This window comes from Talpa occidentalis, unplaced genomic scaffold (genome assembly GCF_014898055.3).
Source record: "Talpa occidentalis isolate TD23 unplaced genomic scaffold, MPIMG_talOcc4v2.1 talOcc4.17, whole genome shotgun sequence".
In the NCBI taxonomy this organism is placed as follows: domain Eukaryota; kingdom Metazoa; phylum Chordata; class Mammalia; order Eulipotyphla; family Talpidae; genus Talpa; species Talpa occidentalis.
The window spans coordinates 5607973-5631209 of NW_023601754.1; the positions used below are offsets into that span (position 1 = coordinate 5607973).

Consider the following 23237-nt stretch of genomic DNA (forward strand, 5'->3'; position numbering starts at 1 on the left):
CATCAGACATACTTTGCTCTACGAAATTTCCTTTCAGAGCTTCCACTGAGCTGCCAGTGGCCAGTGTTAGATCTACACTGCCTTTTTTTTTTTTTAATTTATTTATGCTTACGAGAACTGGGGTATAGGCCAAGGGTGCAGAAGGTTGAGAGGATTCACCAGAGACAGAGTGGGGAACAGAACAGGCAGATTCACTGAAATACACTGCTAGGGGAGCAGCAGGCGAAACAGGAGAGGTCTGCTGCGCCATGTGGGTTAGTTCCTTGGCTGGGGATTGAACTTATGCCGCAGAGCTTGAAAGCACCGAGAGTTTAATCCCTGCACCACCAGGAAGGCCTCCTAGATCTACACTGCTTTATGGGGGGTCATTTCATTGCCATAAGTGATAGAAAGGGCTTTGTTTCATTCCTTGATTTAGAAAAGGCTTGCACTTGACAGAGAGTGTTATGATCAACACCTATAGATTTAGATCACTGTTAAGCTAACCTCGGAGCTTATTACTTAGGGAAGGTTTAAGTATATTTATATAGTTTACATAAACATTCAAATGCTCTAAAATGATTTGTAGTTTTGACTCTCGACTGAGCCTTATAGAAAACTTCCATTTCACACACACAGTACATGTGTACTTTTTCTAATAAAGCTCATTTCTTTGGGAACTTGGTAGAATTCTGGCATTTATTAGTAATCGTAGAGAAATGGAATATCATGAAAAGAGTATTAACTGGGGGTTTGTTCCATATCTGCTTCTACCAACCTGCGTGTGCGTGAGCAAATTACTCAAGCCTGTCTAACACTGATTTTATAGGGTCGGGAGGATTGAGTCAGTGACTTACGTGCTGGCAGGCAGTAAGCATTCAGGGAGCATTAACTTTCATTTCCCTTATCATTCGATTTTTCTGTTCTTTTAGGAAGGGATCAGCTAATGTGCATAAATAACTTCCTCCTTTTGCATTTTCTCTTTTTGAGGACTTAAAAGAGTCATGGGAAGAACTAGAACCACACATCTGCTCAGAGTGGTCTGTTAAGATCCTTGCCTGTTACTTGGGAAAAGAAAAAACTGGCTCTAGTGTCATCACTCATCAATCTGCCTCCGAAAGGAATGCGCTTGATGTGGTCAGGACGCAATGAATGAACCAGTTTTACTGGTATGAGTCTGCATGTGAAGGGCTGACTCTGGGTGATGCAGAAGGCCTTAAATAATAGGCTGAGGAATCATGATTTTTATCTTGGGTGCAGTCTCAGACCCAGAGGAGGCTGGATGCTCTGGGGCCCAAGGTACAGGGGGTGGAACCCTCGCTGGTCAGCCGCCCCTGGGCAGGGTGGTGCAAGCCAGCTGGTGAGGACTGGAGGCTGCTGAAGCCGGGAGGGGTTCGGAAGGGAGGGGTGTGGAGCACGAAGCAGCAGCTCAGGGGTCAGGGAAGGGAGTTGCAGATGGTCCCATGGGCTGCTGCGGGCGCGGAGGGCCTGCCCTCTCCCCACCCTGGGCTGGATGGTGGGTCTGTGATATAAACTGACAACAGGCAGATTAGCAGGAGAGAAGGTATATCCGTTTATAGCATTACATGCAAGAGGCATCCCAGGAAAAAAAGTGTATATCCAAGCAAGGCCATGACATGTGAGGGCTTCTGTGCTGTCTCAGTTCAGGAGAGGGGAGGGCGCCTGAGCCTCAGAGAGGAGAGGGGCAGTTTTAAGAAAGATGAGGCGCCCCTAGAAGAACAGATGGGAGACGACCGTGTGATGGAGATCTTGTGGGACTTCTCGTCTTTTCTGCTCTGGTAAGAGAGTCCTCCCTGTCCAGTCTACCTCCCAGGAGGGGATTTATGATTTGTCATTAGGCAGATAAGGCGAGTTCAGAGGAAGCTTCTCGAGAAGAACAGGTCCTATCTGAAGCAGTCAGTTATGATGACAGCAGGGCAGACACTCCCTGCTGCGTAGCCATGAGTGCAGCTAAGTAACCCGCTCCTCGCCCGTCTCTCTGACACTGAGGGAGGACACCCAGTATGAGGAGCCCACGTTTCGCATGCCTCCTTTTTCTGATTAAAAAGATATAGAAAGAAGGGCCTCCCTGTGTGCAAGGGGTTAAGACGCAGCACTATGAAGATTTTGGCAGCCACTGCAGCACAAGTTTGATCCCCAGCCAGGGAGCTACCCACATGGCGCAGCAGACCTTTCCTGTCTCCCCGCTGCTCCCCTCAGCAGTGTATTTCAGTCAGTTTGCCTGTTCTGCTCCCCACTCTGTCTCTGGCGAGTCCTCGCACCCCCCACATCTCTGGCCTACACCCCTGCTCTTGTATGTAAATAAATAAATAAATAAATCTTTTTTTAAATAAGTAAATAAATAAGTAAGTAAATCTTTATAAGTAAATAAATCTTTTTTTAAAAAACAAAAACAAAGAAAAAGATACAGGAAGAGCTTTAGTAAAGCCAAACAAACTAAAAACCATTTTCATATTTGCAGGCAAGATGGTCACCTCAGGGAATGATGTGAAGCAGCCGGGAGGGCCCTGTGGGCATGAACTTGAATTCATAGTCACCTCAGCCACTGAGGCTTTTCTTGAGCACCCTCTGTGGTGTCTAACAGGAGGGGTTCGGCAGGCGAGGATGGGCTGGGGTGGACAGGAAAGTGACCGGGAGCCGTGGAGGCGCTCCCTCGGCTCAGGTGGCCGGGAGGGCATGGGTGAGGAGCGCTGAGTGTCTGAGTGGCCGTCGGGTTCTGAGCTCCAGCAGGTCAGGAGAGAAGCAACTGTGATGGAGACCCAGGGGCTGTCGGGGCACCTCAGAGCCCTGTTGGTTTCCCTGACCGAGGTGGGCTGAGCAGTCTAGGGACAGTGACACAGAGGTGTCAGCCGCGCCCTCGGCGTGGACACCGGCGACAGTGAGGGAGGACAGGGTGGGAGGGAAGTCGTGTGCCCCGCTGTCCCTGGGGCGTGGAGATGCGTGGGGGAACAGTACCAGATCACAGCCGTCCTGGCCCCCTCTGTTGAGTGGCTCTTCTTCCCACACCAGGGGTGTGTTCACGCTGGGCGCCGTGACTGCTTTGCACGGGCCGCCGGTGTGGTCAGAGGGCAGGCTCCATCCAGGGAGAGGTGACATTTCATTAGACTTTCCCCCGCGTTGCTTCTCAGGAGACACGGGCGCCTGCGAGGGCCTTGAGTGTCGATCCAGGCTTTTAATTATTTTGTACTCTCTGTGGAATTTTTTGCCTCAAGAATAAAATGCCACGCCGATAGGAGAGTTATTAAAAATCATTTTATAGAAATATTCCCTGCTTGTAAAGAAACCAAACCCACCGTTCATTGTACTGTGTTTGGTTAACGGTGTAGCAGTGATTTATTTTTCCGGATTTTCAGAATGTGCTTTTTAGAAATCCAGTGTATTATAAATGGTCATTTGGCTTCTTTGAAAAATTGAAGACTTATAGAGCAATTTAAAACTTTTTATTGTATTACTTTGTTAGTGATTTTATGAACATGCATTTTAATGTACAGCTTGCTTCCGTGGATTTTATACTAAGCAACTGTAAGGCATTTCACTAGATCAGGATGGAGGGAAATTTTAGAAATATTTGCAAAGATAGTTTGTTGCTCTGGAAGCTAAGTGATGTGGGGACCTCTGGTGGCTTAGTTTCTTTTTCTAGATATGAACTGGAAAACGATGAATTCCAGCTGGAAAGGGTCTTAGAGACCATCCACTCAAATTTTCACTTGACTCTGGGGGGAATTACGGGCCAGAGAGGCTAAATGACGTTGCCGGGGCCCAGAGGCAGAGCCCCTTCCTGCGCTGCTGTCCCCGCGGACGGAGTGCTGCTTAGGGGCTATAACCTGGCAGAGGACAGGTTAGCCTGTAACCTGCTTTATACTAGAAGTGCCCTTGTCCACGCAGCCCTCTTCATCCTCACTCCTCTGTTCGTGGATTAATGTCTCTCCAGGCTGACGCAGGATATTGAAGGTCCCCCTGCCCTCGGCCTCCTCCTCATGGGTTTATCCACTCCCTACCCCGAAGTTACCACTCATAAACGGGACCTGGTTGTGGCCCTCCTGTTAAATAACTCCATCACACCCTGGGCCTCTTTTCTTTCTTTCTTTCTTTCTTTTTTTAACTTACATATATTTTACATCATTGTTCATTTTTTGTTTTCTTTTTTCTTTTTTTTTTTAAGATTTATTTATTTTTATACAAGAACTGGGGTACAGGCCAGAGGCACAGGGAGGGTGAGAAGATTCACCAGAGACAGAGTGGGGAGCAGAACAGGCAGAAGGACTGAAACACACTGCTGAGCTGCATAGGCTGTGGACCGCTTCACAGTGCTGCGCCCAACCCGCCACACCACCGGGGAGGCCCCATCATTGTTCATTTTTAAAAAATGTTTGCTTCCCCACCTCAGGTGTAGTCCCCATAGAATTTCCTTCACCAATAATAACAATACAAAACACGACACCCCGGACCTCTTAGTATAATTAACAAGACTTGAAAAGAGGTGCATGTGAGCTCCACGGTGGAGTCATTTAGACACTTTTTTCTTTCAAATCGTGGCCCCGCCACTGTGTGTGGCATCAGCTATGGTGTTTAACCTGGCGAGCCTCCTTCACCTCCTGCTTCTCTGATGGAAGGGATAGGACTTGCCTCAAGGAATTGTTGAGTTAATCATAGAAAGTACCAGGACACAGCAGGTGTTTCACAGACTGGTAGTTCTGCCTGAGGGCCTTAGCTCCTTGAATCACAGATTTCTACCCACAGAACAGAGAGCCCTTCGAGGGCGGGAAATTGTCCTGTTTGGGGCTTAGGGTGGGCCTGGCCTGTCACAGGTGCCTGGGTAGTATTTGTTGGTTGGAAATAAGACATGACCTCTTGAGCAAGTCATTTAATCTTTGTCAACCTCAGTTCCTTATGGCTAAATTTGAACTAAAGAGACGAAATAATGCATATAAAGCATGGAGCATGGTGCCTGCCTCACACAATTCAATCAGCAGTAGTGATTAGCGAATCATGTTTATCCTTAAAAAGCCAAGATCAAGTATTAGCTCTTCTGCAAAGACTCTTTGGCTGCTTTTCCCTGCTGTCCAGCCAGATTAATCATTTCCTCCCCCTCGTTCTCATACTCAGGAAGGAGAGTGGAGCAGGCAACAGGGATTTTAGACTCTGGCAGACGTTGGGCTCAGCCCAGCTCATGTGACCTGTCTGATTTTAAGTAAATTAATTAGGCTTTTACGTCCACTCTGTAATCGGGGCCAGTAGGGTGAAGATGGTACCTGCTGTGTTGTTCTGGCCTTGTAATACATGCATCTTTTTGATTTTTTGCATGCAAGAGCTGGGGTGCAGGCCAGAGGTGAGAGGATTCACCAGAGATAGAGTGGGGAGCAGAACAGGCAGATTGACTGAAATACACTGCTGAGGGGAGCAGCAGGGAGACGGGAGAGGTCTGCTGCGCCATGTGGGTCAGATCCCTGGCCAGGGATCGAACTCATGCTGCAGTGGCTGCAGATAGCTTCATAGTGCTGAGACTTAACCCCTGTGCCACCAGGGAAGCCCATATTCAGCTATTTTTAATTCACTCTTCATAGGTGTATTCCAGGATTTTTGCACTGACTGTCTCAATGGTTAAACCCAATTCCCTACATGACTTGTGGGTTAGGGTTTTGTGGTTTGAACACCAGGTCATAACCGTCTTTGTAGAGTTGAGGAGACAGTTCAGGAAACTGCCAAGAGACACTTGCCAACACGCAGGAAGACCCAGGCTCTGTCCCGGTTCCTGACGCCAGCCCAGTGTTCCTTCCTTCACGTCGTTTAGTCCACGTGCTGGGATGGCATAAAATTTAACAAAGTGCCAGTTTATAAATTACCATCAAATGTGCTAGAAAGAGTGTTACAGAAAGTACATTTGTCTTCCAGTTCATGCCTGTTCAAGTACCAAATGATGAAGAAAAAAGGGATCCTGTCCTTTTTGCCAGTAGAGTCCGGAATTTCATGGCAGAGTAAGTGTCTTGATGTGATTATAATTAATAATTTTTAAATCATCAGTCAATGGCATTTAACTTGCTTTTAAGGTGAGTTTTTTGTTTGTTTTTGCCTGAGGCCTTATTCCCCCAACTCTTTTCGGGAAGTGAAACAATGTGCTGGGAATGTGGTCAGTGAGACCATCTGGGATGGTTCCAGCTAGTGGACACGTGTCTCTGCCAGAAGAGGAGCAGGCGGTGCCGACAGAGGGGCCCGGCCAGTGCCTCCTGGGGTGCGTGCTCCAGGCCGCCCACTGCCACCAGGGCCTGTGTGGGCTGAGGGCCCCTGTGTCCACTCAGCCTCCACGTAGCTGCCGGCCGGCCTGATCCGCAGCTCCGGGAAGGAGGACACTCACGGGGGGTTGCAGAGAGGCACAGAGAAGGGGGAAGTTGCCCGCTGAGCCATAGCTATAAATTCAGGATTTTGAAACTGCAAAATATGAAGCAATTTTTTCCTGCTCTAAAGGAAGTTTCAACTGGCCACTAATCTGGTTTGATGAGCCCACCCCACACCCTCCCAGTCATGGAAGCGGGTGTGTTACACTCTCCCCCCACCCGGGAGCCTCTGAACCCCCCAGGTGTGTCCTTTCCCCACCCACACCTCCCATGTCATCTAGGAGCAGGCTCGGATCTCACAGGCTAGCAGTACTTATTCTCTTAGGAAAACTCAGTGGGACTCTGAATTGGGCTTCAGAGGCCACGTGGCTCTATAGCAAGAGCACACAGGTGTTTTTGCACATGTATAAATGTATATTCATATTTTTTAAAGATTTATTTATGTGTACAAGAGCTGGGGTACAGGCCAGTGGTGTGGGATATGAGAGGAATCACCAGAGACAGAGTGGGGAGCAGAACAGGCAGATCTACTGAAATACACTGCTGAGGGGAGCAGCAGGGAGACCGGAGAGGTCTGCTGTGCCATGTGGGTAGCTCCCTGGCCAGCTGGGGATAGAACTCGTGCTGCAGAGGCTGCGGACAACTTCACAGTGCTGTGCTCAACCCCTTGCGCCTCCAGGGAAGCCCACTTTTCAGTATCTTTAGAGGCTGGTCGGTAGTAAGAAGGTGATCTCCAGTTTACAAGATAAAAAAGCACAGATGGCTGGTGACTAGACAGGTCATTCACTTATGAGTTTGTGTAGATGCCATTTTCCTGTTGAAACAGTAGGCCCACAAGCATTCTTAGTGTGTCCTCACGCTGACCCTGTGGGGGAAGTCGAGTTGTTCCTTTGAGCAGATGAGAAAAGTGAGGCTTATGTAAGTGCCCAGAGAGCCACATCTGGTGAAAGACTCCACTAGGACTTGACCTAAGTTCCCCATGACTTTCCGTGAGACTCAAGCTACTGTGGTGACTGTTAGAGATCAAACACAGAAGCAGACAGAAGGAGATTCACTCAGGCCACACTGAGTCTGAGGAGAGAACTGTCCCTTTCGCAACAAAAAGCCAAAACTACTGGTTTAAAAAGGAGTAAATACTTTTCCGTTACTGTTATTTGTTGACCAGTTAGGTCTAATGAAAAAAACATTACTGAAAAAAAAAAAAAAAAAAGATTAAAGTTCTGTTTGCCTTTTAATGCTTTTAGAGCTCTGGGAATTCCAGTCACAGACCATACCTATGAAGACTGCAGACTGATGATTTCAGCAGGGCAGCTAACATTGCCCATGGAAGCTGGCTTGGTGGAATTTACCAAAATTAGCCGGAAATTGAAGTAAGTGCATCTTAAAACTACGGTACACTCATGAAGTTGTGCGAAAGAGATCTGAATCCTGAATGTTGTTTCTCTGACTTTCCTGGTGGTCAGATCTAGAAGCCACATCCTGTTTGGCAGGGAAGCCAGGGATGTGAATGTATCTCCCTGCTAGTTCCTCTTGTTTTCAAGAACAGCTACCTCAGAACTGTATGTATCGCCAGAGAAGGAGAGCAGGAGGTGTAGTCCATGTGGAACAGCCCTGGTCTGTCTCCCCGCTCACAAGTGGCTCAGAGTAGTTAGTCTTCCGGCCTTCTCACGACAAGAACACTGGCGTGCAGTGGTCAGAACTCCTCATGTGGGGCTTCCCTGGTGGTTCAAGGGGGTAAGTCTCAGCACTATGAAGCAATCCACAGCTATTGCAGCACGAGTTCAAGCCCCGGCCAGGGAGCTACCCACATGGCGCAGCAGACCTCTCCTGTCTCCCCGCGGCTCCCCTCAGCAGTGTATTTCAGTCAGTCTGCCTGTTCTGCTCCCCACTCTGTCCCTGGTGAATCCTCTCACCCCCCACACCTCTGGCCTGCACCCCAGCTCTTGTATGCATAAATAAATCAATCTTTAAAAAAAAAAAAAAAAGAAAAAGAATGTCTCATGTGAAATGTGACCTTGACCTGCACAGAAACAATTCTGACTGTCCCTGAGTTTTATTTTTTTTTTTTAATAGGTTTTTTTTTTTTTTTTAATAGAGGCATGTTTTTTATTTATTTAGTTTGTTTGTTTGTTTGTTTATACATGCACTGGGTACAGTCAGAAGCGCGGGAGGGTGAGAGAATTCACCAGAGTCAGAGCGGGGAGCAGAGCAGGCAGAAGGACCGAAGTACACTGCTGAGGGGAGCAGCGGGCAGCAGGAGAGGTCTGCGTGCCATGTGGGACCCTCCTCTGGTGGCCGGGGAGCAGCCGGGGATCGAACCGGCGCTGCAGCCGCCGGCAGCTTCGCAACCCAGCGCTCAACCGCTGCGCCACCTGGGAGGCCCTGTCCCTGAGTTTTAAACACTTCCCTGGGTCTTCCTTATCTGCCTGGGCACACACGTGCTTTCTCAAACACTTCTTTGTGCCTCAACATCTCATTTCAGCTACTTAGAACATACCCTTTGGACCCTCTGCTGTGGAAGATGTAACTCCCAACCCCCCTTTTATCACAGTTCATGTCTGCCCTGTTAGGCATCTGCAGAGTTTATTGATAGAGTGGACCTTTGTTATCCTTCCGGGGAGGGACTGCAGGGCCCGTGACTGCATTGGAGTTCAATATTAAAAAATATTTCTTTTTAATTGAGGTAACACTGGTTTACAATGCTGTGATTTAGGGGAGTAGGTTCGCACCTCCCTGGCTGCACGTCACCCCACAAGCACCCACAATCTTTAACCATAGACCTTTGGGCCCATTCCCCCTCCTGGTTCCCACTCACACCATTCCTCCTGTCTGGTAACCCCAAATCTGCAGTCAGATTTCTAGGGGTTGTTTTGGTTTAGTTTTCTCAGTTCCTTTGTTTTGTCTCTCTATATTCCACATATGAGTGAAAACACCCAGTATTTGTCTCTCTCGCTCTCTTTTTTTTTTTTTTTTTTTTTTTTTTTAGTAAACAGACCTTGGCATCTTTCTGTGTGTGTAAAAGAACTGGGGTGTAGGCTAAAGGTGAGGGGGATGAGGGAGGTGAGAGGACTCACCAGAGACAGAGTGGGGAGCAGAACAGGCAGAATTACTGAAATATGGGAAGCAGCAGGTGAGACAAGAGAGATCTGCTGAGCCATATGTGGGTTATGCTCCCTGGCTGGGGATCGAACTCAGACGGTAGTGATAGCACTGAGACCTAACCCCTAAGTGACCAGGGAGGCCCCAGTATTTTTCTTTCCCCTGAGTTCTTTGATCACAGTCCCTCCAATTCTGTCCATGTTGTTGCAAAAGACAAGAGTTTGTCTTTTTTATAGCTAAATAATATTCCTTTGTCTATATAGACCACATCTTCCTAATCACCACTGTTGTTGAACACTTAGGTTGTTTCCATAACTTGGCTATTGTAAATAATGCTGCTGTGAATGTAGGGGGTGCATATATCCTTTCAAATTAGTATTTTTGCATTTGGGTAGAAACCTAGGAATGGATTGATGGCTCATATGGTGTATCTATATTTAATATTTTCACAAACCTCTATCCTGTTTTCCACTGGGACTGGACCAGGCTACACTCCCACCAGCAGTGCATAAGGGTTCCTTTTTCTCCACAGCCTCACCAACACTTGTTGTTCCTGGTTTTCTTGATATGGGCCATTCTCACTGGAATGAGGTGGTATCTCATTGTGGTGTTGATTTGCATTTCCCTGATTAGTGATGCTGAACATTTTTTCAAGTGCCTGTTGGCCATCTGCGTGTCTTCTTTGGAGAAGTGGCGATCTAGCTCTTCTGCTCATTTTTTGATTGGGTTCTTTGTTCTCTTCTTATTGAGTTGTCTACATTCTCTGTAGACCTTGGATATCAACCCCTTGTCAGATGTATGATTATGATGTGCAAATATTTTCTCCCATTTTGTATGGTTTCTTTTTTTTAATGATAATTTATTTTGTTCTACAGAAACATTTCAGTTTGATGTAGTCCCAGTCATTAATTTTTTTTATTTTTTTTAAAGATTTATTTATTTATTTATTTATACAAGCACTGGGTACAGTCAGAAGCGCAGGAGGGTGAAAGAATTCACCAGAGCCAGAGTGGGGAGCAAAACAGGCAGACTGACAAAGTTCACTGCTGAGGGGAGCAGAGGGTGCGGCAGGAGAGGTCTGCGCACCATGTGGGACCCTCTCAGGCGGCCGGGGATCGAACTGGCGCAGCAGAGGCTGTGGCAGCTTCTCAGCCCAGCGCTCAACCACTGCACCACCAGGGGAGGCCCACCCATTCATTTATTTTTGCTTTCGTTTTTCTTGCCAGCAGTGTTCCCAAAGCCATCCCTGAAGCCATTGTCACGGAGTGTTTTGCCTATGTTTTCTTCTAAGTGAAAAAAAAATTTTGATAACTGATATAGCAAATATTATTTATATTCTCTAGATAACAAAAATGTTTTGGTGTTATGTTTACAATATCCTTGCTGATTTGAAAAGTTTAGATCGTCACTGAAATTGGATACAGAAGAAATCTGTGTTAAGTCACCTGTTTAATTGTATAAGACAAAGACAGGATGTGATGTAACTACAATATAATTGCCAGGGTTTTATCACCCTGACTTTCATAGCTAATATGGGAGGAAGTGTGTATAGTCTAATGAATCTTCCTGTCACAACATTTTGTTAGATGTGAATTCATGATCAGCCAGAAATTTTCTTGAAAGTAAGAGTTGAGTTTTTTTAATGCCACTCAGTAAGTACTATTGATTTGCAAGGTAATGTTTAGATGAAAATGTGCCTTCCTGTTTTCTCCTCGTGAATCTATCACATCTCTCTTCTTCTCAGTAGCTTTTCTTTCCCTCGGATATTTGGGATAATTACAGTTATGCTAAAAACCTTAAAAGATTAGATGCCTGTGTGCATGTTGAATATGTACTTTAAAACAACTCTGCTTTTCAAATTTAATGCTTAAAATATTTTTCCCTCAGAAGAAATAATACAATAACGTTCATAAGATGTTCCTATGGGCCATAAGAGGCGAGCGACATGTACTTATAATTCTGCCTTTGTTCAGGCTGGACTGGGACAGCATTCGCAAGCATCTGGACGAATATGCAGCTATTGCAAGTTCTTCAAAGGGAGGAAGAATCGGAATCGAAGAATTTGCGGAGTACTTGAAGTTGCCTGTTTCCGATGTCCTGAGACAACTTTTTGCACTCTTTGACAGGGTATGTTCAAATTTAACCTTTAATGTACGAATGTTTTTACTCTGCCAGTGACCACACATACATGAGCGTAAATCCATATGGCAGGCAGTGGAGGAACGTGCTAGGTCAGAGTTAGAAGAAACAAGACAGCCGGCCGTCGGGGCCTGATCTCGGATCTTCCCTGTAATAGTCGTGATAATAACAAGGATGGTGGTGACAATGATGACAGTCGTGACAGCAAACACTAGGATAGTGTCTGTTTTAGACACCAGGACAGAAATAGAGATATTGTGACCACATAACCATGCTTGTAATGTTGAAATGGAAAGGTTTGCATAACTGGCAAGAATTGTAAGATTTATATCAGACTCATACATTCATGACATGGGTGATACAGTTCTGTTCTAAAGGTTTCTGGACTTGCACATTTTTATCTTATTTTAAATGAGCATTCTAAAACAAACACTTCCATTAAGACTTAGCCATTTGTTGGGTCTCCCTGGTGGCACAGGGGTTAAAGTCTCAGCACTGTCAAGCTCTCGCCAGTCACTGTGGTGTGAGTTCAATCCCTGACCAAGGAGCTGCCCGCATGGTGCAGCAGACCTCTCCTGTCTTGCCTGCTGCTCCCCTCAGCAGTGTATTTCAGTCAGTCTGCCTATTCTGCTCCCCACTCTGTCTCTGGTAAATCCTCTCACCCCGCTCTTCTGGCTTACACCCCAGTTCTTGTATGCATAAATAAATAAATATAAATCTTTTTTTAAAAAGACAGCCATTTACAATTATATTGGGGAAACATTTTTTAACTCAGTAATGTGGAAATGCGTGCAGTTAGATCCTTAAATTGTCTGAAAGTTTCCTTAAGAAAAATGTATAAAGATTTCAAGATCTCTTTTTTTAATTTGTTCCATAATATATAAAAAATGGTAGTCACATTCACTCTTCAGTTGCAATTTTTTTGAGCTCTAGCAGACCCACAGCAGCTCAGCAGTTGCCAAAAAGAAACTTCCCTGTGGCTCTACTCCTGCAGTCCAGCTCCCCCACCTGGTGGTCACTGACCTGCACGTCATCCCTATAGCTTTGACTCTTCAGATGTCACGTCAATGGACGCCTGTAGTGTGTGCTTCTGAGGCTGACATCTTTCACAGTGTCCTGCCGAGGAGCGATTCTGACCATCCCTGAACTTTAAATACTTGGCCTAGATCTGCCTTTTTCTTCTGGCTACATACTCACTTTTTTAAAATGAAAACACCCCTTTATACCCCAACAATCTCATTTAAACTAACCCTTCCTTTTGAACTCTCTGCTACAAATGATGTAACTCCCAAACCAGCTCCCCCCTCCACCACTCCATTACAGCTCATTTCTGCCCTGTTCAGAATTTGTAGAATCCCTAACATGTTGTTCAAAATGTGTTTCTTTTTTTATTGCTGAGTATTATTTCACTGTATGGCTGTACCATGCTTGGTCTGTCCATTTGCTAGTTGAGGAACATTTGGTTTGTTTCCAATCTGGAGCAAGCAGGGATTCAACTGTTCTAGGCATTCATGTGTCTCTTCATTTCGCTTGGCTACACACTTCAGATTGTGATCGCTTCATTTTCCCTTGTCTGAGAATGACTTTATTTTGCATTCATTCCTGAGGCTGTTTACACTGATTTAGGATTCAGAGGTGACAGGCCTTCCCTTTCAACAACTTCCGGTAATGTCCTGCTACGGCCTTACTGGTTGTCCTTCAGGTTTTACCAACACCCTCCCAACCCCTGCCCCAGTCCTCCTGCAGTGGTACTTGGAACAAAGGTAGTTGGGTTTCTCTGTATTTTGTTCAGAGTTTCTGTTATCAGAAGGAGAAAGGGTTCCCGTGGGCCTTTTGCATCCTGGCGGGCACCAGTTGTCCCAGTTCTGTGATAACCACTAAAAAAGATACTTTGCAAAGGAATGATGCCTTCATAACACAGGCCAGGAAGGGGTTCTTTCCTTTCTTCCAGAACACGTTCATGTTGCTGATGACTTACCCAGTGACCTCCTTGAGGAGCTGTTCTGTAGCGCGCTGCAGTTATACAACCTCCTCCTGGAGGTGCGGGGCCTGTCCTCTGGCCACTTGCAGCAAACAGGCAGGCGCTTCTTGTCCTTGGGATGATCCCATGTCCCTGCAGTGGGGCCACTGTACAGTGTAGTGAAGGTTTAAGGACCAGAGAAGTAAACTATTGGATGTGCACATTGGGAAAGTAGAACTTTTCACAAGTCTTTTCTGTGAGATTTACAGAGCTTCTTCCTCTATGACTCCAGAGACCATGCAAATAATTTTATTTTTGTACAGATTCATTTTATTGATGCATACAAGAACTGGGGTGCAGGCCAGAGGTGCAGGGGGGTGAGAAGATTCACCAGAGACAGAGTGGGGAGCAGAACAGGCAGACTGACTGAAATACACTGCTAAGGGGAGCAGCAGGGAGACAGGAGAGGTCTGCTGCACCATGTGGTTAGCTCCCTGGCCGGGGATCAGATTCGCAGTAGCTGCAGATGGCTTCATAGTGCTGATACTTAACCCCTTGCGCCACTAGGGAGGCCCCCTGTGCAAGTAATTTTAAATAAAGTTTCTATCGAGATGAACTTGGTGACAGGAGAGAGCCTGGCAGGAACATACCAATAAGGACAGGAGGTGGGGAAATGAGGAGCGATAAGAAACTACAAGATAAGAAACCAGCAGGGAGTTTGGGGCTTATATTAGACATCATGTTCACCAGGATTTTTGATCTAAATTTAAAGAGGATCTTTCAAGGTCGACCAGTCTTTCAGGTGCCCCATTGTCGTAACTAGTAGTTACAGGATTGTTACGCCGCTAGCTCTGGCTCGTGATGATACCTGCTAGCAGCCTCGTTGTTTCGGGAGTCCCCTAAGCATGGAGGATGTGGGAGTGAGGAAGGGACTAAAAGCTACAGGTGAACAGCCCCCAGTTAGCCAGGTTCACACTCAGAACTGGAGAACACAGTCGGCTCCCCCAGCTCGACACCGTGCGCCTTTGTGGTCCATTTGGTCAGCGGATGCAGGTGGAGTAAGCGGCGACTGAATTTTCTTCCCTTCTTCGTAAGGCGTGACTTGGGTTTAGATACAGGAGATGGTGCTTAGAGCTTTCCTCTCGCTCTCCAGCATACTGAAAGGTAGAGAAGTGTCTGGAGCAGTAATGGACTAGAGTTCCTCAGCCCCCCTCTGTCCGTCCGTCTCTCCTCCCGCACCCCCTCCGTGTGTTTACCTCACCTGCCTGTCTCTGCCTGTGAAGATTTGCTTCGTTTGGAGACACTGACTCACGCTGCCCACGCCCTGCCTCAGGCCCACTCGCTGGGCTGGTTCCCCATTCCTTGAAGTGCTGCAGCCGGGGGGTGTCTGATGGGAAAGACAAGGAAGTGCAGTCACTTTCTGGTTTGTTTCTCTCCGAGCAGCTCCATTATCTGGCTCCATTCAGTGCTACTGTGGGGCGGGGCTGGGGGAGGAAGGGCAGGAAAGAGAGGGTGGTGCTCCTGTTGCCCTCAGTGGCGCGTTCCCAGGAACCCCCTCCTGCCCGCGCGGGCCTCTCTCCATGGCCCCAGCCGTGTGGCCGCTGCTTGCTGTTTTGGGGATGCGGGAAAGACTCACCTTCCCTGACACTTCCTCTCCACACACGCTCTTAGCGGCTCTACAAGAACTTTATGATGATTTTTGTCTCGTTTTGTTCTAAAAAATCCATGCCGGTATTCGGCGCCTACTGCTCCTCTGCATGCTCTGCTGCTTCTCAGGTGCTTGATGGCAGGTGACTTGCAGGTGACTTGATGGCAGGTGATGGCCTCGGAAATGTGGCCGAGTTCACTGGTTTGGGGCAATTTCAGTGAAGTCCCATTTCTGGAAAAAAAAAAAAAAGAAGAAAAATGAACCTTTTCACCTTTAGGTTTAATTTAGCTTCTTTATTTTTATGAGCTTTATTTTTATTTTATACAGATTGCCTGGCTCAGAGGTTAGCAGGGTGTCAGATGTCCAGCTGAGTTAGAGTCGGGACCTTGGTTTAAGGCAGTGGCTTCTCAATAATTTTTATTTTCATAATTCAGTTTGAATACTGGCTTCTTTTGCCAGCACACTTGAAGGGATTTAAATGCACAACGGGATTAAGAAACAACGCTGGCTAAAACAGAGATAACTAGAGCGCGTCTCTGCAGTTATAGCAGCGTCTTGCAGTGGCCTTGACAGCGTCACGGCTCATGTTGTCCTTCACTGCACTGCCCCCAGCACCGTCCTCGCCGCCCGAGTGTCCTGCCGCTGGTCAGTGCCCGTGTCACCTCTGCTGCCAGCTTGGCCTCTTTGGAAGCAAGTCGTGGTTCTTTTTTTTTTTTTTCTTTTTAAGATTTATTTATTTATGCATACAAGAGCTAGGATACAGGCCAGAGATGCAAGGGGTGAGTGGATTCACCAGAGACAGAGCATGGAATAGAACAGGTGGATTGTCTGAAATCCAATGCTGAGGGGAGCAGCAGGGAGACAGGAGAGGTCTGCTACGCCATGTGGGTAGCTCCCTGCCTGGGGATGGAACTCGTGCTGCAGTGGCTGCAGATAGCGTCATAGTGCTGAGACTTAACCCCTTGCACCACAGGGAGGCCCAAGTCGTGGTTCTTTTACATCACGACACATGCAGCCTAAAGTCTGTGTGTGCTCACTGGTAGCAAAGCTGCATTTCTGGGATCAGCAGAATTTTTCTGTTAAGGGCCAGAGTGTAGGTTATTGATAGGACATATCCCAGGCAGCTTGTATAGCTAAATAGGCACATTGACCTGTCCTACTCAGAAAGAGTTTGCAGGCATTGACATGGCCTCAGAGCCTGTCCTAACTCTCAGCACAAGCACAAATCCACACACTCCAGCTCCCTGCCTTCTCAAACAGGAAGGGGCAAGCGGGAATGCTTGTTGTTATTGGCACTCGAGCTTAACACTTGAACTGATACCAAGAACAGGGCAGACAGGAAGAACTTTGGGATAAGGAAAAGCATTCATTCCACATAATGTGAAACAGTAATAAAAGACCTATAGAAGTCTACAATCACCAAAAATGCGGGGTTGCCAAAGTGCTGAAGTGTACACCGGCTTTTCCTGTCTAGTAGTTAAAGTCATAGTAATGCCAGAGGAACTGGGTGCCAGTTAGAAGGCAGAAATGGGAAAATATCATGACAGTGTTCAGATTATTTTACATAATTATGGAAATAGTAACTATCTATATTTTATTAGGCGATGCCCTATTGCTGAGTAATGGCATTGCTAAAGAGTGAGCGCGTGCCAGCTACGGGGGATTAGAAATCACCTGTGAAGATGAATGATATACCCAGTGGGAAGCTGTAGACAGATAAATCAAGAATTAAGATTTAGAGTGACCCCCTTTAAATCACAAAACCTTACTAGCATGAAATATTTTCATCGACTTAGAAAATATAGCAGAATCAGCAAATTGCAGCTGATGGGCCAGTGTGACAACTGCTTTTTAAATAAAGTTTTATTGAGATGCAGCCATGTTCATTTGTCTATGTATTATCTGTGGCTCTTTTTGCACTGCAATGAATTCAGCCGTTGTAACAAACTAAAGTCTTCTATCCTTTCGGTTTCCAGTTCAGGTTCATGTGAAAAGAACTCATCTTAATTCCAGTCTCAGTTATCAGGAGCTGTTCTATGAAATCCACTCTGTGACTTATGTGATAAAATTATCAGAAAGCAACTGTTACTATCTAAGTGGACTAGATGAACTTTGCTGTGCCGTCATACAGGGTTTCCCAGAGGTTTGATGGTCCTATTGGTCTGAACGTTGCCCTGTTTAATTCTCAGGTTGCCTCAACTCCCCCATTTAGCCCATCATAGTATTTTCTCTGAGTGTGACACTAGAAATATACACTGGCAGGCTTGAGAATTAGATGCTGTATTTTCGTCTTCTCAGTCAAATATACCTAGGAGATGCTTACAGGAAACAAACGGAGAGCACAGCAATTAACTTTTTCACTAGAGAAAGTGAGCACTTAGCGGCCTCCCTACACAGCCCAAGGAAGTAAGGGGTTCTGTGATACCAATTGAATTTCCTCCTGTGACAGAGCGACAGTCCAGAGATGATAAAGAAAAAGAAAGAGATAATCTACATGGACTTTAGAAAGCCTTTTGATTTCATCCAACATGACATTCTTATCAGTAAATTAGGAAGGTCTGGTCCAGATCATGGGATCATGGTGCAGTTAGGTAAAGGCCTCACTTGACAGGGAGACTCCTCTCAGAGTGGGTGTCGTGTGTCCTTCATTCTAGACCTGGCTCAGTCCTCCCTGCCCAATCTTGGAATTCCGTTCGAAGGAGCAACATACTTACTAGGTTGTCATCAGGAATACTTTTGGAAGCCAGACAATATGGGGATAAGAGGGAGTATGTCTTTAAAAGCTGTGGTACAGATCCCATAGAAAGAAAGATTGAATTAATATATTGCATAAAAGGGCTAGGGCGCCAGAGGGACATGAGTGCAAGGAAAGACTGATGCTGCTGTCACTGTTCATGGCACATGGACATCCAGACCCAAGAATTAGAGCTGAAGGGACCTGGGTGTCAAATTGCCCATCTTCCTCATTTTGTAGAAGGCTCATGGCCCAAAGAGGAAGTTATACCTTGAGGTTCCCCTGCTGCTTGATTGCAGGCCTAGACCAGAATTCTTACTTCCTGTTATTGTCCTATAAACTATCCTATAAACTATCACTGTTGACCTTTTTAAAATAATTTTTGAGATATATTTTGCATGTCATGTAATTCACACCTTTCAAGCACACAGTTCTGTGAGTTCTAGAGGCAAGTTGCCAAGTTGTGCACCCACCACCCTAAGTGAGTTAAGACAGTTCCTTCAGCCCATATGGTTTCTTGTGTCGTTAGCTGTTCATCCCTGGCCCCTAGCTGCACCCTGGCCCCACACCCCCACTGCAGACTAGAACAGAGACTTTCTGTCTATAGCTTTGCCTTTTCTGGACATTTCACTTACATGGAATCATACAGAATATTCTCTTTGTGTCTGACTTCTTAGCACAGCACTTTTGTGCTTCACCCATGCCAAGAATTCCCCCATTATATGGATTTATAGCATATTTGATTTATCTGATGACCAGTCTGTGGACATTTAGGATATTTCTTCTTTGGGGCTATTATAATGTTGCTAAAAGCATTCCTGTGTCACTGTTTACTTTTGAGTTCAGCAACTCTTCCCCCTCGGATTTGGGTTAAACTTTCCACCAGCTCTGCCTTCTTCCCTTAGCTGCTGCCCCAGGTCTGGAGCTCCTCCAGGGGCAATGGAGTGGGGATTAGTGGTCTAATGAATAGCCCAGGGGGTCAAATAGTTCGGAGAAGAAAAGACTTGTTGATCTAGTAACAGCCATTTTACTCTATGATGATTTAGGAGAAACTGTTAGTCAGATCCCCTCCATCTTCACAGAAAATTAGAGAAGCATTGGACGAGGCCGCAGTAAAGAACGCTTAATGTAGACATAAGGATGCACGCTTTATGTGGCAGTGGATGCTATCAAATCCATTTGCCGTATTCTAAAGACAAAGCCAGGACTTCAGAGACCTCTGAGTCTCATCTCCGAGTCCAAGGCTAGGCTCTCAAAGTGCTGTCTGGGACTCCCTGCCATAGGCTGACTTCTGAAGATACTTATTCAAAATAGCAAATCAAACCTCACCAATATAATTCTTTTTTTTTTATTTTTTAAAAAGATTTATTTATTTATGCATACAAGACCTAAGGTATAGGCCAGAGGTGTGGGGGATGAGAGGACTCACCAGAGACAGAGTGGGGCACAGAACAGGCAGACTTACTGAAATACACTGCTGAGGGTAGCAGTGGGCGAGTCAGGAGAGGTCTGCTGCACCATGTGGGTAGCTCCCTGGCCAGGGATCGAACTCGTGCTGCAGTGGCTGTGGACAGCTTCATAGGTTGCATCTTAACCCCTTGCACCACCAGAGAGGCCCCTCACCAATATAATTCTGAGGAAAATAAGCAAGCAAGACATAAAATCAGAAATGAAAGAGGATATTACTATCAATTTAAAAGAAATAAAGTCTTATAAGAGTACCATAAGTAACTTTGTGTCAACAAATTGACTAGCCTCTATTTTTGGACACATTTCTAGAAATATACAAAAAATTATACACTGAAATCTATAAAACATAACTGAAAGAAAATAAATACAACTAAATGGAAAGATGTCTTATGTGTGGGGATTAGATATTGTTAAAATTGTTAAGATTCAGTCCTACTCAAAGCAATCCGCAGACAGTGCAAATCTCTATCAGAATCCTAGCAACATTTTTTACAGAAATAGGAAACTCCATCTAAAATTCATATCGAATTCTAAGGGATCTTGAATAGCCCAAACAATCTTGCAAAAGAACAAAATTTGGAAGTCTCACACTGCCTGATTTCAAAACCTACTGCAAAGCTACAGTAATCAAAATTACAGTGGTCAGGCATAAAGCCAATGAAATAGAATAGAGAGCCCTTAAGTAAACCCAAGTGTGTATAGTCAGATTATTTTCAATAAGGATGCCAGTAGTACTCGCTGGGGAATAAACAGTCTTTTCAACAAATAGTGCCAGGAAACTGGATAGCTACAATGCAAGAATGACGTTGGACCCTTGCCTTACATCATATATAAAAATGAACTTAGGGCCTCCCTCGTGGCACAAGGGGTTAAGTCTCAGCACTATGAAGCTATCCACAGCCACTGCAGCATGAGCTCAATTCCCACCAGGGAGCTACCCACATGGCGCAGCAGACCTCTCCTGTCTCGCCCTCTGCTCCCCTCAACAGTGTATTTCAGTCGATCCGCCTGTTCTGCTCCCCACTCTGTCTCTGGTGAATCCTCTCACCCCCTGCACCTCTGGCTTATACCCCAGTTCTTGTATGCATAAAAAAATAAATCTTTAAAAAAACAAAAACAGAACTTTGGATTGTGGAATCTTTGCTCAAGTAAGGGGACTGGATCCATATCCCTCGAGTGTTCAAGACTTCTTCACTGTTACCCTCACATGAAATATTCCTTAGAAAAGAAATCCTTGATTGCCTTGAGTCACTTGCCTTCTCCTGTTAGGAAAATGCTTGTCATCTTTCATGCGCTGAGAGAGAGAACTAAGAAAGAAAATGACCTGTATAGAGGTGTTCTTTCCTATGCCCCATTTAAAAATAGGATTATCTTCTCATTTGTGAAGACACACTATGATCTAGGAATATTTTATTGCCCTATAAGAAACGGCAGGTGCTAGGACCTAATGGAACTCTGGCAACTTCAGTAGGAGGTAAGACAGCAGATGCCAGGGTGTGGTTCCGCATGAACAGGCACGGAAAAGCCAGTTCTTCCACATGTAAGCTGCTTCACCTCCATTTCAGCTCTCTTCATACCATCTCCAAGATTCCTGCAGCTTTCATACCTGCTTGTTAAGCTGCAAACATGTTTCTTGCAAAGGCTTTATTAGAAGGAGCAGATCGAGGTCTTGGAGGAGCTCTCGGAGGCCTTTTTGGAGGGGGCGGTCAGAGAAGAGGAGGAGGAGGCGGAGGAAATTTTGGAGGGATAGTCGGAGGCATTGTGAATTTCATCAGCGAGGCTGCTGCTGCTCAGTATACCCCAGAACCACCTCCGGCCCAGCAGCACTACACCAATGTGGAGGCCAACGAAAGCGAGGAAGTCCGGCGCTTTCGCCACCAGTTTGCCCAACTGGCCGGACCAGACATGGAGGTGGGTGCCACTGACCTGATGAACATTCTCAACAAAATCCTCGCCAAGCACAAGGATCTGAAGACTGACGGCTTTAGTCTGGACACCTGCCGGAGCATCGTCTCTGTCATGGACAGCGACACGACCGGGAAGCTGGGCTTTGAAGAATTCAAGTATCTGTGGAACAACATCAAGAAGTGGCAGTGCGTTTATAAGCAATATGCCAGGGACAATTCGGGCTCTCTGGGACCTGCCCAGCTGCAGGGGGCCCTGCAGGCAGCCGGCTTCCAGCTAAATGAACACCTTTACCAAATGATTGTCCGCCGATTCGCCGACGAGGATGGAAGTATGGATTTCAACAGCTTCATCAGCTGCCTGGTCCGTCTGGATGCCATGTACCGGGCCTTCCGGTCCCTGGACAGGGATGCAGATGGCCTGATCCAGGTGTCTGTCCAGGAGTGGCTGCAGCTCACCATGTATTCCTGAAGAGGCTGCTGGCCTCCCCACGCCCCCGGCCAGCCGCCCTGCCCTGTGTCTCCCGGCGAGCTCTTTCATAACTCTACTTACTTCTGAGCGTGTGCTGCCCATGGCTGCTTAATTAAAACAGATTTTTCATGAAAAATGTTCTGAGTGGTTTGTATAGCAGCTTTTTGAGGTACTGGGGTTGTCTGGATTTTTTATGGGGTGGGGGTGCAGGGCGGCGTTGTCATGGTGTAGATTTGAACTGGTGGTTGTGTATTTGGTGAATGAATTCCAAGGAGCAGGCAAGTTGTTGAGAATGGAGTTTTTAATAAGTCACGAAAACAATCAGGAGGTATCTTTACAAACCTTTTAAAAGATGAAGAGAGAAGTTCAAAATCTGTTTCTCCATTTAACATCTGGTCTCTCCATTATATAAAAAAGCTCTCCTGGAAAACCATTTAACTGTATCAAAACAGGTTCAGAAATGTGAAATCCAACAATTGCAGAGAAGGGTAGTTTCTTTCTTTAGGGTGAAGCAATTATCTAAAATTCTAGAATTCTTTAGCCCTGTTTCTCTATTAAAATACAGGTATTGATTTTGTTTTGTTTTCACGTATTTGTAAAGGGGGAATGAAGCTGTGTGCCCATCACGCAGACTGTCTCCAGCTGCCTTCATGAAGCTAAGTCATCTCTCCTCAGTGTACTTCACACAGAGTCAGACATGCCCGCTGAAACTCACCGGCTCCTGCCATGTCTTGCCCTGCCCTGGAGCAAGGAACAGTCTCTTGTTCTTTGAAAACTGCTGATAGGAAAACAGTAAGCAAAGAAGAAAAAGAAGAGCTGACATAAATTATAGTGTCATTTGGCATGGAAATCTCTTAGAGATGTAGAAATAGATACAAACATCGCTGGTTTACTCTTTCATCCAGCGGTCGTCAGCCCCACTGCATTTTAGAACCTCTGGGAGAGCCGTTTACAAACCCCGATGCTGAGTCCCAGTCCAAAGAATCTTCAGAGAGGGGGAGAGCCCCCAAATGGGTATTTCTAAAACTCCCCAGGTAACACTGGTTGACCCTTTCTGTTTCATTTATTTGTTTTATTTTTTACAAACCATAAGTTTTATTTAGTTCTTCTCACTATACTCCGTATGACACACGAGTGAAATCATGTAGTGTTTGTCTTTTTCTCTATCTGGCTTATTTCACTAAGAATAATTTTCTCTAGGTCCATCCAGGCTGTTGCAAATGGCAGGATTTCATCTTTTTTCATAGCTAAATAGTATTCCATTGTGCCTCTATATCACATCGGCTTTATATGCTAGTCAACCTGTAGGCTCTTAGGTTGTTCCCAGTTCTTGGCTATTGTAAGTAGTGGACAGCCTCTGTTTTAAAGTAAGGCTTTCAAAATAAATAAATAAATAAGTAAGGCTTTCTGAATTCTCTTACCCCACCCCACCACCTCTGGCCCGCACCCCAGCTCTTGTATGCATAAATAAATAAGTCT

At 45.8% G+C, this 23237-nt stretch overlaps 2 protein-coding genes across 2 annotated transcripts in view; both read left to right on the top strand.

The window, feature by feature from the left end:
- LPCAT2 (lysophosphatidylcholine acyltransferase 2) overlaps positions 1-23237 on the top strand; it is a 58310-nt gene that overhangs the window by 23814 nt on the left and 11259 nt on the right. Inside the window, exons 9-11 of the mRNA XM_037515807.2 lie at positions 5893-5975; positions 7577-7702; positions 11405-11558. Coding sequence (XP_037371704.1) covers positions 5893-5975; positions 7577-7702; positions 11405-11558 — 363 coding nt within the window. The remainder of the gene's footprint in view (positions 1-5892; positions 5976-7576; positions 7703-11404; positions 11559-23237) is intronic.
- CAPNS2 (calpain small subunit 2) lies at positions 20913-21805 on the top strand. The gene has a single exon (XM_037515808.1). The coding sequence runs from the start codon at positions 21009-21011 to the stop codon at positions 21756-21758; it is 750 nt and encodes a 249-aa protein (XP_037371705.1). The 5' UTR covers positions 20913-21008; the 3' UTR covers positions 21759-21805.

What these genes read in the sequence shown, in the direction of transcription:
- CAPNS2 (XM_037515808.1), top strand. Translation starts at nt 21,009, where the DNA reads ATGTTTCTTGCAAAGGCTTTATTAGAAGGAGCAGATCGAGGTCTTGGA.